Source organism: Phragmites australis, chromosome 9 (assembly GCF_958298935.1).
Source record: "Phragmites australis chromosome 9, lpPhrAust1.1, whole genome shotgun sequence".
Classification (NCBI taxonomy): Eukaryota; Viridiplantae; Streptophyta; class Magnoliopsida; order Poales; family Poaceae; genus Phragmites; species Phragmites australis.
The window spans coordinates 31870730-31885790 of NC_084929.1; the positions used below are offsets into that span (position 1 = coordinate 31870730).

The following is a 15061-nucleotide window of genomic DNA, read 5'->3' on the forward strand; positions in this document are numbered from 1 at the left end:
CTCTCCCATTTATTTTTAGTCTTTCTTCACATACAAACTGACCAAATTGCCCCTGTTGCATTTCAAGGCATGCCGGCCTCCCTTTCGGCCCTTCCGTATATTTTAAACAAAGAAATTAGAACAACAACACAAATAGATAAATAGAAAAATACAAATTCCATTTTAAATAAGGTTAGGCATAGCAGATTGCATATTATAAATAAATCCAATTCGATATACAAACAATACAAACGACTATTACAAGTTTCAATTTAACGAAATAGTATACATAAAGTTACATATTGCATCTTTATAACCAAGTTTGCCATTCACATAAGAGAACTACTAAGTTCTATAGATTACAAAAGTATCACATAAATTCGTATATTCCGCAGCACTAAATCATCATATTTAACATCAACAGAGAAGGTGGAAGGACAAGTCGGTCATTGGATTTTGCGTAAAATGATGAGAAAAATAGAATAGAGAGGATAATGACACAGAGTGCTCTTATGTGAATCTGTTCGCTTTCTGTAGTGCTGCTTCATGAATTTTATTATTTCGGATGCTGTTTCCTGAGCACATCTCCAAACAACTGTTGTTTCGTGAATTTTCCCCATTCACCCTGAAACCAGATCCTTCACTTTAACATCACAGGGGCACAATATTATGTGTTTGATGCTACAGTGCTCTAACATAGATACAGTATAAAACAATTGTCCTATGATTACTGTTATCCTACCTCGAAGCACTTCACTGTTTATCCTGTATCGTAGCACGTTACTATAGCGCTCGTTGCGATGGACGGATGAAAATGGACCAAGTCAGAGGCACTGTTCATCTCTACCTTTATCTGCTAACGTCACATTATCTTAATCCATCCACCGACCCACTCTGTTCTTCACACGTTTTTCACATGCCTGGACGGCTGGACCATTCCGATCTGCTTCCCAGTTGGCCCACGAAACATCTCCGAACAAGTGTTGTTTCGTGAGTTTTCCCTATTCACCAGCGAATTTTCCTATTCATCCTGGAATTAGATCCTCTGACTGTTAGAAGGGCACAATATTATTCATATAATGCTAAGATAGATACAATGTAAAACAGTTGTTCTACTGCTACTGTTGTCCTGCCCCATAACACTTCATTATTTATCCTGTATTATAGCACGTTACTTGTTGTGGTGGACGGATGAAAATGAATCAAGTCAGAGGCACTATTCATCTCTACCTTTATCTGCTAACGTCACATGATCTTAATCCATCCACCCTACCCACTCTGTTCTTCACACGTTTTTCACATGCCTGGACGGCTGGACCATTCCGATCTGCTTCCCAGTTGGCCCACGAAACATCTCCAAACAAGTGTTGTTTCGTGAATTTTCCCTATTCACCCGCGAATTTCCCAATGCATTCTGAACTAGATACTCTGACTTCAATATTAAAGTGGCACAATATTATACGTCTGATGCTGAGATAGATACAGTGTAAAAACAGTTATTATACTATTATTGTTATCATATCCTCGTACACTTCATTGTTTATCTTATATTGTAGCACGTTACTATAGCACTCGTTGGGGCTGGACGGATGAAAATGGACCAAGTCAAAGGCATTGTTCATCTCTACTTTGCTCTGCTAAGGTCACATGATCTTAACCTATCTACCTACCCACTCTGTTCTACACACGTTTTTCACATACCTGGACGGGAGTACTCCCTGGACGGCTGGACCAATCTGATCTGCTTTCCAGTTGGCCCACGAAACATCTCCCCGTCCTTATCCATCGATCGTTACCTCCAATCGGCCGTCGGCCTGCCCTGTGCTTGCAGTCGCGGCGGACTCGCCGTGCTGTCGTCTCGTCAAAACGATCTCGCCGTCCTCTTCTCCGCTCCCCCTTCTCAGTTCTCACCGAATCCTTTCCCTACTTAATCAACGCTGCCATTTCTGAGCTTCTCATCGAGTCTTTTAACCAAAACCCACCAGAGGCGTAGGTAGGTGTGACTGCGGGGGGGAATCACCAAAATGCCCTCCGTCTCCTACCTCCTCCTCACCCTTCTGCTGCTCGCCGAAGGCGGCGCGGCGGCGGCGGAGGCTGACGCTGCTACCACTGCCACCGGCGGCGGAGGGGACCTGCGGGCGTACGAGGCACTGTTCGAGGCGTGGTGCGCGGAGCACGGGCGGGCGTACTCTACGCCCGAGGAGCGCGCGGCGCGGCTCGCGGTGTTCGCGGACAACGCGGCCTTCGTGGCGGCGCACAGCGCCAACGCCGCCAACTCGTCCAGGTCCTACACGCTCGCGCTCAACGCCTTCGCGGACCTGACGCACGAGGAGTTCCGCGCCGCGCGCCTCGGCCGCCTCGCCGTCGTACCGGAGGGGGCTCTCGGGCGCCGCGGCGGCGGCGTGGCGTACCGAGGCCTCGACGGCGGCTTCGGCGCGGTCCCCGATGCGGTGGACTGGAGGCAGAGCGGTGCCGTCACCAAGGTCAAGGACCAGGGCAGCTGCGGTGAGCGCATGTGTCTCCATCTTCTCTACACTTAGATTGCTATTTGCAAAGCTAATCCTTTTTACATCAGATTTATTGTTCCGAATGCTTGTTGGGGTCTTGGGGATACTGTTAAAAACCAACGTGTTATCCCATCAAAATGAAGTACAGACATTAACACAGTGATATACGGCCGTTCCTGATACTAACCAGAATCGATTCTTAGAATCTAAACTCAAACAGTAAACTGTAAAGGGAGCCAAGGCTGACGCAATCCAATTTTGCCTTTTAGGATTGGCAGTGGATTGATTAATTAGCAGCACGTTCGCCTGTGATGGATTATATCAAACCTTTGGTGTTTCTCATCCTTTCTTTTTCTGTGGTTAGTGAGGTGACACCAAACAACTTTAAACATTTTGTATACAGGTCTATCTGCAATATTTCCGACTACAATATCAAGAGTATCGTCTTTTAGTCATTTGACCTCTTTCCAGCACTAGATCTAAAGGCTTTGTTATGCTTGGAGTGATGTTATTATAGTGACCGACTACTGCCTGTACTGATTGTTGAACTAGATTGAGCGTGACAACTAGATAAATGGAGTCACGCCTCTAGTTTCATATGAGATTCCTCTAAAAATGGTTTCATATGAGATTCTTCATTGCGACTCAATGAGATGTCAAATTAAGCTTCTATAAGTTGTGTTGCTGTTTACAGTGTTCTGCACTAAAGAATTGCGCATTCAGATAGATATTGGTATATTGCTTGTTACTATTGAAGCAGATGATCATGTTTTCAATATATAATGCACTTGGCCTTTATGGAATCCATAAGATACATGGAAATATCAATGCTCATGCTTCCAGCAATCCAGTCTTCTAGGTTGGGATTATGTATTTATGTTAGAGTGTGTATTGGCTACGGTAAACATTGGAAAGGCGCAAATAGATATTAGAGCCACATAAGAACCTTCTTAGAAATCTCGTTTTACAATGTAGGAGTACTATGAGCAACGTAGGAGTGATGCTTGCCACAAATGGGTCTGTTTCTGCATAGTACGCGTTGGCTCGTATCTAGTTTTAGGTTCCTTCTGTTGAAGTTCTTGTAATAATATTTCATAGTGAAATGTTGGTGCTAGTGTGCTACCAATTCCCAATCGCTGAAATGGACTTGTACTGCCAGTTAATGTGTCCTGATTGTTGTTCAGGAGCTTGTTGGAGCTTTTCTGCTACAGGTGCTATGGAAGGAATAAACAAAATCAAGACGGGCTCTCTGGTCAGCCTTTCTGAACAGGAACTAATTGACTGTGACAGATCCTATAATAGCGGCTGTGGTGGTGGTCTCATGGATTATGCCTATAAGTTTGTGATTAAAAATGGTGGAATTGATACGGAGGATGATTATCCCTATCGTGAAGCAGATGGAACATGTAACAAGGACAAGGTAAAATGGAAGTGCAGAAAATAACCTTCACAAAACGTTTAGATGGCCTTTACTGCATCGTGCTTATACGATGTGTTTGCTTACATCGCAGCTCAAAAGGCGAGTTGTAACAATTGATGGTTACACTGTTGTACCTTCCAACAATGAAGACTTGTTACTCAAGGCCGTTGCCCAACAACCTGTTAGCGTAGGAATATGTGGCAGCGCTAGAGCATTTCAGCTATACTCCCAGGTACAAAGACAGAATCCAGTTGTCCTCTTACTAACGTTTTTATATAACGGTGACCATTTGTTGTACTCTCCTTCTAATATTTTCTTATGCAGGGTATCTTTGATGGTCCATGTCCAACATCTCTTGATCATGCTGTGTTAATCGTTGGTTATGGTTCTGAAGGTGGCAAGGATTACTGGATTGTGAAAAATTCTTGGGGTGAACGTTGGGGAATGAAGGGCTATATGCATATGCATCGAAACACTGGTAATTCCAATGGTGTCTGTGGTATAAACCAGATGTCATCATTTCCTACAAAAACGAGCCCAAATCCTCCTCCTTCACCAGGCCCAGGTCCAACCAAATGCAGCACCCTTACCTACTGCCCTGAAGGATCCACCTGTTGTTGCTCCTGGCGCATCTTGGGATTTTGCCTTTCTTGGAGCTGCTGCGAACTGGACAATGCAGTTTGCTGCAAGGATAACCGTTATTGCTGCCCTCATGACTATCCTATCTGTGATTCAGTTCGCAACCAGTGTCTCAGAGTACGTATGCTAGATATTTGTGGCATTTTTGTTTGAACTTTAGCCATGTCTGTAATTAGGGACTGACCTGCCTTAGATCTTGATGGTTTGTTCTAATCGTTTTACATTAGTTTCCATCTTTTTTTTATTACCTTTTCAATTTTAATGCTCATACTTATTGTTTTACCATGTAGAATAATTTAAAACATTGCGTAAGATGACATTCTAACTGAACATTTACTTCTTGTCGTGTCAGGCCAATGGAAACTTTTCTGGTATAGAAGGAATTAGGAGGAAGCAGTCTTTATCTAAAGTTCCCTCTTTGACTGGTTTGTTGGAACTGATGGATCAATGAACATATAATCATTGGTGGATTGAAGGTAAATTAAATAAACTTGCTCTAGCTAGCAATGTTATCTTTGACATCCATATCTTAATGTGATCCATCCTTCAATTCGTAGTTCTCCAAATATGCTGACCTTTGTCTGTCAGTCTGTCTCCAACAATACAGAGTCAACCAAGTTCTTGTACAAGGGGTTGGCCTAGTCTAGCTGCCTTCTTCAAGGGCCCTGCTACCACCTTGTATACACTAGCTCCTCGAAGCCTGTTGTCTTGCACAGAGATGTTCAGATTTGCTGTGTATTGGTGAACCATACTGTGGTGTGGAACTTCATGATTGTACATGCCAGGCTCGCACTAGCTTGTGAATTTAGAGAGCCACTGCACGGATGATTGTATTTGACTCAATTTGTACCACAGTTGAGGACCAGGCCTAATAAAGATTTGTGTAGAGTGTACTTCTCCCTTCTTTTTTTGTTATGTCACAGAAGCATGAAGCATGAGCAACAATGTCAGCAAATTGAAGTTACCATGTAGTGCCTAGATTATATGTCGGGACAGATATCTTTTACTAGCCAGTTCGTTCTTGTATGCTATGCTGCCAGCTTCTCCTTCACGTTAGTCCAGCCGATATGGCTCCATGTTGGGCAGGGATCCTTCGGATTTGATCTCGGCACCATGATCTCGTGCAAGTGCAACTAGGGGTGAAAATGGCTTGAAATCGGTCGGAATAGGGCTTTATTGTATTTGAAATTATATTTTTTTGTCGAAAACGGATATAAATACGGATAGTTCGGATACGAATATGATCACAAATAATATCGGAAACAAATACAAAACGACTATGGATTGAAAACGAATGCGGCCGGTAAATATTTACCGGAACATAAAAGACTACTCAAATTGTATTTAAAACTACTCAAATTATATGTAAGATCATAATAAAAACAAAAAGTATATTTATACTAGGAAGTTACTATATAATAGTTGAGATAATATAGTTCATACACTTGATCACTTGGATAAAAAATAACATAACTTAGTTCATCATAACTTCACAAGTTCACATATTATGTTTGACACAAATTCACACAAACACACAATACTTAGACTTAGTACACATATTTAAACTTAGTTCATCATAAATTCACAAAGCTAAGTAAAAAATTAAAAATAACATGTACACAAATGGAAGGAAGAGTCTTCTTTAGACGAGCCTGCCGCCATATGAATAGCGTCCCAACACCACCGTTAGGTAGGATAGGAACCGGTAGAGAACCACGTCCATACATTTGATCGGCATACCATGGTGGCTAACGATCGAGATAGAAGCATCTAGTTTAAAAAAGTAAACATGTTGTACTTCCAACGGGCGACATATTTAAAAAAAATTGTTCTCTTGCTCTCAAAATTCAAAACACTATCGAAATTATTATGAAAAAATTTAAACAATTTTGGTGATGTAGAGGATACTATGATTTAGCTCTAACAAAATTTCAGATAAAAATATGATTTATTATGAAAAAATTTAAACAATTTTGGTGATGTAGAGGATACTATGATTTAGCTCTAACAAAATTTCAGATAAAAATATGATTTAGAAATTTGTCTTTTTTATTTCTCATTGTACATATCATATTTGGAGTTAATTTTTTTTAGCTAGATTATATAATCCTCTGTAACATATTTTTTTGATTTTTTTTTGATTATTTCAATAATTTTTGAATTTTTTAGCATTAGAATATTGTTTTACCCTGGATTTTGGATAATATCCGAACTCAGGTAGACCGGATATTCGATGCAAATGTTGATTTCGTCGAAAACTGCTACGACGATTTGGATGCCGATTTCAAAAAAAAAAAAATGATGTCAATTCCGAGCTAAAAATATCCGATGCCGATTAAAAAAATTATCCGTTTTCAATTCCGACCCGGATCGGTCAGAAACTATCCAAGCCGTTTTCACCCCTAAGTGCAACCAATTGGTCGCCGGTCACTGCCATCATTTCCTCCGGTTGTGAAAGAATGAAAAACTCAAATTTGCATGTCTTAGACACGTATAGCTTATCTTGTTCATTTATCTTTCATTTAATACTTATTTATCTATTGATCCTCTTACTTATTTTATAATTTTTTCATCTATCTTTTATACAAATCTTAACTTAAATAAATATTTTTAATAAATCATTATTGATTCGCATCCCCAATTCTCATGTTGGTGGAAGAACCGAAGGAGCAGAAGCAGAAACCAAAACCCGTGCGTCTTGCTTCTCCACGTCGGTAGAAATAACGGAACGTGCCTTCGCCGCTCGGCAGCGGCAAACACGCGTCGCCGCATCGCAGGTGGAGAAATCTATTCGGATCTCGATCCCCTGATGGCGCCCCAGCCGCGAACGGCCGACGACGCACGCCAATGGTGCTTCTGACTGGTGAGGTGACCAAGGGACCTCCTCGATTCGGCCACACCGACCGTCGCCGGCGGTTCGCTAGTGGCCGCGATTCGCCAGCGCGCACAACTCAAGTGGCCTCCAGTTCATAAAGGTGAGGAAGAAACGAGCCCACCAAATTCGTTTTTGCGTGGGAGGCGTTCGGTTGTCAAGCAGGCATCGAACACTTCGCCGCTTCGAAAGGCGAAGGGCACATTGCTAGATTGAGCATACGTTCTTTTCTCTCTCTTTTTTTGTTTACTTTCTCTCTTTTTTTGCGTGGGAGGCGTTCGGGGGTCAAGCAGGCATCGAACACTTCGCCGCTTCGAAAGGCGAAGGGCACATTGCTAGATTGAGCATACGTTCTTTTTTCTCTCTTTTTTTGTTTACTTTTTCTTCAGATTGATGCAATTGCCATGCTGCTGCAGAATTATGGGCTCACGAAACTAGTTTCTGGTTTCTTTATTTAATTTAGTTCCCAGTGCGGCCACTGGTGGAAAAGAAATCAAGAGCCTGGTGAAGTACAAGCAAGAAATCCCATCTGAGAGCTGGAATCACGAACCCTGCAAGTTATTTTCTTCTGGGTGAATTCCACCCACACACACAAACACGCAGAATAACGAGTGAAACAGCATTCTGTGTATCGCAGAATTGATATCATAAAATATTTTCCTTCTTTAATTTTCCATCGCTAATGCAGGGAATCATGCAAAGTCGGTGAGGCAAGAGGCCGGAGATCAGGAAAAAGATTGATCGCGTCATGTTTCCTTTGTGCGTGAATTGGCTCCAGTGGGTCAGAGAATCGAGTTCCCCTGGTTGCTTTCAGGTCTCCTCAACCGTTAACGCTGCTGCCTGCTTGCGACCAGTGGCTGGTTTGGCCTTGGCATCCTTTGTTCCATTCATCCTATAAATTGGCAGGTGGGTGTTTCTTCTTGTCTTAATAAGCCCACAACGCGGTAGCAGACGGGTAGTAGTAGGAGGCGTAAGCTCAGTTCTCCGTCTCTCAAGTGTTTGCGCCTATTTGCGCAACTAAAAATGGTACATTATTTTGTTTGTTCGTGAGCTTGTGTGCATATTTCTGTGTTTGTTTTCCTAAACATATGTGTGTCAGCAATGGCGTCATGAACTTCTAAGCCTGCATAGAACCTTCAGAAATGCCATCCTAGAATTAGGCAGAATTGTTGAGATTACAGCACACCACAAAACATTTGATGTTTTTCATTTGCCAATTTTGAACTGGACAGTTTCGGACCCTTTGAATGTATTGGAAATCTTAGATTCTAGAACAGGAGTCGCATCCATTGCTACTTTTTCCTTCCTTGGCAAGCTTGCTAATTGAATGTCGTAACCGTGCTTTGATTTCACCGGCAATGGAATGGAAACACAATATTTTTCGTGATGTATCATATAACTTTTAGAATTCAAGTTCTGTTATCATGCTCTAACAAAAACTTTGTGATTTATGTCTACTAGAGCATCAAAAGCATTAATGGGAAGATTCCCATAGTGGTTGGGCCTTGGGGAGGGACAGGAGGATACCCTTGGGATGACGGTGTGTACTCGACAATACGCCAGATTGTGATCACCCATGGTGCAGCTATCGACTCGATAAGGATCGAGTATGACCTGAAAGGAACCTCAGTCTGGTCAGAGACGCACGGTGGTACTGACGGAGGCTCCGGAACTGATAAGGTCTAGTTTTCTGAATCTCACTGAAGCATTTGCAGTTTGTCTAGCATGATTGCAGAATAACCCTGTTTGGACAAGCTGAAATGGAGATTTCTGTGATTGTTCGTATCGATGCTTACGAGTATAAATATCTGTATGCATGTCAATAGTGGTAAAATTTAAGGATATTTGCCAATTTGTTAATATGATTACTGTAGCTGCACTGAATTAAGACACGACAAACCTAATTCAATAACTATTCTATTTTAGACAATTTCATCTGTATCAATGTTGGAGTTCAGAACTTAAAATCAGTTTTCATGTTTTTCAAACAAAATTCTTAATACTTTGTATAATCTGCAGGTCAAGCTAGATTTTCCTGATGAGATCCTTCTGTCTGTAAGTGGTTACTATGGATCAGTCTGCGGGACTCCGGTTATCATAAGATCGCTGACATTTCAAAGCAACCGTTCAAAGTACGGGCCTTTCGGCACTGAAGATGGGACGCCTTTCTCACTTCCAGTGAGCAGCGGCAAGATTATTGGATTTTGTGGACGGTCTGGGTCGTATCTCAACTCAATAGGCTTTTATCTGAAGCAAGTGCATGTTCCAAGTCCATTGAATTCTCCAGCCTCACCTGGAAGCCTCCCAAGTGCATATGGTAGAAATGGTTATAGCTTAACTGAGGGTGGTCCTGGGCATGAGAACATGGTACTTGCTGTGCGAGATAGAGGTGACAGCTATGCTGTTTATGCTAGCAATCACCCCAAGCAGCAGTATACGAATCCATCCCCAAACTACAATGATGGAGCTCTCTGGAGTAAGGTGTGGCAAATTAGCATACCACATTGGTGTTCTGATGCCCATTCGTTGTCTTTCTGATAACTGTACAACCTTTGAATTCTGAACTTTGCCTTGCAGATGGTTTCTTTTCCTAGTTACTACGGAGAGAAAGGAGCTGCAGCTGTGAACAGCCCTCAGACATATGGTCCCTGGGGTGGAAGTGGTGGCACCATCTTTGATGATGGCGTGTACACCGGTGTGTGGCAGATCAATTTGACACGCGCAGTTGGGATTTCTTCTATGAAGGTGTTGTATGACCGAAACGGGCAGGCAGTATGGGGCAACAAGCATGGATTCAGTGGAGGTGTTTCACCTGACAAGGTAATGCGATTGCAGTATCAGTTCTTTGCTGAACAGTAACATTTAGGCTTGGATGATCTGAAACTTTTGTCTTGCAGATAGTATTCGATTTCCCATCAGAGGTGTTGACTCATATAACTGGGTTCCATGGTTCAGCGATAATCATGGGCCCAACCGTGATTAGATCGCTCACGTTCCACACGAACAAGCGGACTTACGGACCATATGGGGATGAGTGTGGCACATACTTCTCCACCAATTTCACCAATGGAAGGATAGTAGGATTTCATGGCAGGGAGGGGTGGTACATCGATGGCATTGGAGTTCATGTTCAGGAAGGCAAGGTAGCACCACAGCGATTTAGAAGCACACCAAGGACTGCGACGAGCCCATCTTTGCATTACAACATGCTTGCCCAAGCGCAAAGTGATACCGACGATGAGGTAACTGAAATTCTTGTCTGAATCTTTTACAGAAGCATGGAACCATCGCCACATACCGTCTAGCTAACAGTACTTATTAAGGATGCATTCGAATCGTTCTGCAGGTTGCTTATGGCATGGTGAAAGAACCGGTTCCAATGGGACCAGGGCCCTGGGGCGGGGAGGGAGGCCGGCCATGGGACGATGGCGTTTACACCGGGGTGAAACAAATCTATGTCATGAGAGGCACGTTCATCGGGTCGATACAGATCGAGTACGACAGGGGTGGCCACTCCATCTGGTCTGCAAGGCATGGGAACAGTGGCCACATAACCCACAGGGTGAGTGCAGAATCAAGTTTGTCACCTGTCCTTCCATCATCCTCTTGCCAAGACATGCCATCCTTGCTTGCTGAGAGCACATGAACTCTGCATGTTTCTTCAGTAGCATGACGTCCTTGTTCTCTGGATGCATTTGCAGGTTAAGCTAGACTACCCCCACGAGGTGTTGACATGCGTGTACGGCTACTACAACAACTACAGGGAGGAAGGGCCTCGGGTCCTGAGGTCGCTCACGTTCATCACCAACCGGGGCAAGTACGGGCCATTCGGCGACGAGGCCGGCGCCTTCTTCTCGTCGGCGACGACGGAGGGGAAGGTGGTCGGGTTCCACGGCCGGAGCGGGCAGCACCTGGACGCCATCGGCGTGCACATGCAGCACTGGCTCGGGGACAGGAGGCCTGCCCCCAAATATGTGCTGTCCAAGTACCTCTTCTGATCAATTGACATGAACTTTCAGCTATACAAGACGTGATTTTGAGCATCTTAGTTTGGAGGCAGCATTTGAGTTCATTCCCTGTATTCAGGCGTACGTATTGAATGAGTGATTCTTGCATAATTCTGCCCTGGTTTTGTGATTCGTCGTTCAAATTCGTGCTTGTCATGGGAAGTTGTGCCATTTTCAGTATTGCGTGATTCACTTAGGTCTTGGTTGTTTTTTAAGTAAATTTAAAAAACTATAACTATTTTAGTATATAACTTCTACGCTTATTTTAAAGACCTACAACTATTTTAACGTTTGTTGTAAAAACTATAATTTTCTTATCGTGAGTTCACATGTCATCCCATATTGTATATAATATGTGGATTAATTCTGGTCCACTTATTGCTAAAAGATGATAGATAGGTTTATGGTAAGAAAATTATAGTTTTTTCAATATATATCAAAATAGTTATAGGTTTTTAAAATGAACACTATAAGTTGTAGTTTTTTTTAATATATTAAAATAGTTATAGTTTTTTTAAATTTACTCTTGTTTTTTATTTTGATTATGAATTCTAGTTCTGAAAGCAAAAATAAAAACAAACAGTTGTAATATAAAATTAATTATCACAATTCATAAGTTAAATTATACTACGAACTCCATATCCACAATTTAATAGAAAAACTTTTATAAATTTTATAGAGTAGATTGAATTCTCACATTCTAAGACAAACAAACAGACATTTACATCTGAAGATTTTCCAACAGCGGAACAAGAATCCAATCAATATCTAATGGCATATACTGAATTTACTCTGTCAGATTATTTCTACTCGTCGTTTCATTTCGAAAGGATGAGTGTGCAAAGAAAGGGTGACAAAAATCAGCAGCTATGAGAATTGTAAAATCAGAAATGCCAATGAATAAGTCTGCCTGATCGAAGGCGACAAACGCGGGCCACTCGTATCCAAAAGGTTGCTGCTGCTTGGCATGAACACACCCATCCAACCGTCCGTTCCAGATCGGACAGCAGAGTGTGACCCCGTTTCGCCGGGTTCACTTGTCAGCACCGTCGTCTCCGCCCGCGCCGCGTCAACCGAGTCCGGATTGAACTCGCGTCACCGCCTCCCCGAGTCTGAATACCAACCGAACATCAACCGAATCCGTCTTCCACACGCTTATCCATCCCCTCCTCTATTTATGTGCACGTCTCCCTCTCCTTTTTTATCTGTTTCCGCAGCCCTAGCTGCCGCCGCCTAGCTCGTGTCGCCGCCGCTATGGTGCCACTCTGCCCTCACCGACTAGTTCATCGGCTTCGCAGGCTTGAGAGCAAGGCCGCCGACTCCTTCCCGCCGCCTCTCGGCCACCGGAGCGCCTCCCTGACGTCAACCCGGGCGTCATCGTCACCTTCATCGCCGTCGACCACCCTCTCGTGCCCCGCCGCCGAAGGTATGCGCCAAAACGGGTTCGTAGTCCGCTCCTCTTTCTCCCCAGCCACTCGTCGTCATGAATCGTGCCCGGCGATGACGTTTTCGTCATTTTTTAGCGATGTCCGAGGCGACGCCGCCTTGTTCCCGTCGCCACCGGCCGCCCGTTTTCCCCCCTTTTGTCGTCGGTCGTCCGATATATCGCGTGCGATCAAGATTAGAAGCCTGGATACCCCTTCGCGTTTTAAATCTCAGCCGTCTAATCTAGATCGTGTGCCCTAGATTTAAATGCCCTGATCCCAATCGGCCTTGCCACGTATGCATGCCACGCATGCACCTTTGTCGCACGCGACATGGCCACGTCAGCCTTTTAGCCCAGTCAGCATGCTGACACAATAATTAGGATTTTCAATAAAAAAAATAATTCACTTATTTTTTGAAATTAGGTAATTTTACATATAGGCCCTCAAACTTTTCTGTTTTCATAGTTATGCCCCTTGTCAGTACTGTTATTTTACTTTTAGCCCCTAAACTTTTATATAATTACAAATAGGTCTCTAAATTTTACAAATGAGTCCCTATAATTTTCTGTTTTTACAATTTAGCTATTGTACTTTTTCAGAAAAGCCCTTGTACTTAAAACCCTCACAACGTTTTCATACGAGCTCCGATTTAGATTATTCTTGCGCTCCCTCGATTGTAGCAGCGAGTACTATCTGTTAGTAATCTTTTTTATAGTGCATTGCTACTGTTTTATGTATTGTTCTTAGAGGTTTGTGTTTGTTTGTTTCTGGTGTGCGCGATTGCTATATGAGACAAGCAGTGTGTGAACCTGCAGGATTAGACGTTCGAGGAGTTTGAACAACCCACGGCTGAAGGTAAGTGTCTTTGATCACTTTGATCCTATTGTAGGAAAGTGTATCTTTTGTTTTTCTAGATGCATGCTTGTCAATATGAATCATATAGTTAGGGTTTACTAGTACTTTCCCTATTGTCCTTGTCGTCTGTGTCATAGTTTGAGTGTTAAGGCTAGAAATGTTTAGTTGTGCTGTTAAGTCGGGTGGGTTAAATATTAATCTGAATAATGTTCTATGCAACACCTGTTTGAGTAATTTTTGTAGCAACTTTGATCATATGGATCTAGGTAGGTTGGTTTGATCGGTATGGCTACTGTGTGTGTATTGGGTGATGTGTAAGTAACCGTTGTAGATTCTAAGGACCGGTTTGTGAAGCCTGTAACTCGGCATAACAGCGCAACCATAAGGCTTATATGGGTACAACCTAGCTAATTAATTAAATGTTCTCCTTATTCTGTACGTATCAGTGGACAGTTGAGTGGCATAAGAGGGGGCCTCTGCAGTGGATGGAATCCTTGTTAGCGGTGAAAACTTAGTAGGTGCATATGGATTTGGAGATGCTTTGTAAAGGCCTTGTAGTGAGAGCCAGCTCTACACCCCGGAAGTGTAAATCAAAACAGAAGTCACAACTCGTGGGTAAAATGTGCAAACTTTGCAGAGTATAAAATTGATCGATCAGCTGTGCTCACGGTCAAAAGCAAACTTAGACTTCTTCATAATTAGTGGGGACTTTGGATGGTTGGTTTTAGGTAGTCGGGTGGTGGAACCCCGATGAGTTGGTAGCTGGATATGGGATATCTGGTGAGTCTGGTAGTCGGATGAAATCCGATTAGCTGTTACTTTAATGTTGGTGTCATCACACATAGTAAATATGTTTGCCATGTCTTTTGAGTCATAGATTATATTGGTATAGTTGCAATCAACCTGAGTTAAGCTTTTCCATGTCTTAAGCGTTCATGTCATATTTTTTTCACATTTGCTGAGTACTCCATGTACTCATGTTTGTTTTCTCTCAACCTCTTGATGCTGCTCAGAATGTGAGAATTTTGAGAACATCTCGGTCGATGGAGCTGAGTTCTAAGCAAAAGATGATGTCGATCTGAAGAATATATCGTAGACTGACGTTCTCTTAAAACAACGCTTGTGGATGGATGGAAGACTTGTTATCACTAGAAATTATCGTAGTGTTTTCTTTAAGATTATGAGTCTTTTTAATAAACCTTATCATTATGTAATGATACCGTTATTTTATCATTTATAAAATTATTATATATATATATATAAATTTGATTCTGATACATATATAAAGAACATCTATTTTGTTGTTTAAAAATAAGGTGTGACAGAGAGACACCTATCGTGGACAAGCACTCTGA

At 42.5% G+C, this 15061-nt stretch overlaps 2 protein-coding genes across 5 annotated transcripts; both read left to right on the forward strand.

Annotated features, from left to right (window-relative positions):
* Window positions 1–1744: 1744 nt before the first annotated feature.
* On the forward strand, window positions 1745–5438 carry LOC133929183 (low-temperature-induced cysteine proteinase-like). Of its 3 annotated transcripts, none has more exons than XM_062375831.1 (6): window positions 1745–2484; window positions 3671–3906; window positions 3998–4138; window positions 4231–4662; window positions 4898–5021; window positions 5103–5438. In XM_062375831.1, the coding sequence occupies exons 1-5, from the start codon at window positions 2004–2006 to the stop codon at window positions 4994–4996; spliced, it is 1389 nt and encodes a 462-aa protein (XP_062231815.1). In that variant the 5' UTR covers window positions 1745–2003; the 3' UTR covers window positions 4997–5021; window positions 5103–5438. The 3 variants fall into 3 exon arrangements, with proteins under 3 accessions (XP_062231815.1, XP_062231816.1, XP_062231814.1); XM_062375832.1 differs by having other exon boundaries at window positions 5153–5438; XM_062375830.1 differs by having other exon boundaries at window positions 1746–2484; window positions 5134–5438.
* A 1849-nt stretch (window positions 5439–7287) lies between these two features.
* Window positions 7288–11567, forward strand: LOC133929182 (jacalin-related lectin 3-like). 2 transcript variants are annotated; one of them, XM_062375829.1, is made up of 8 exons: window positions 7288–7520; window positions 8106–8443; window positions 8879–9097; window positions 9437–9898; window positions 9995–10237; window positions 10315–10659; window positions 10764–10979; window positions 11119–11567. In XM_062375829.1, the coding sequence occupies exons 2-8, from the start codon at window positions 8441–8443 to the stop codon at window positions 11413–11415; spliced, it is 1785 nt and encodes a 594-aa protein (XP_062231813.1). In that variant the 5' UTR covers window positions 7288–7520; window positions 8106–8440; the 3' UTR covers window positions 11416–11567. The 2 variants fall into 2 exon arrangements, with proteins under 2 accessions (XP_062231813.1, XP_062231812.1); XM_062375828.1 differs by having other exon boundaries at window positions 7288–8443.
* Window positions 11568–15061: the final 3494 nt, after the last annotated feature.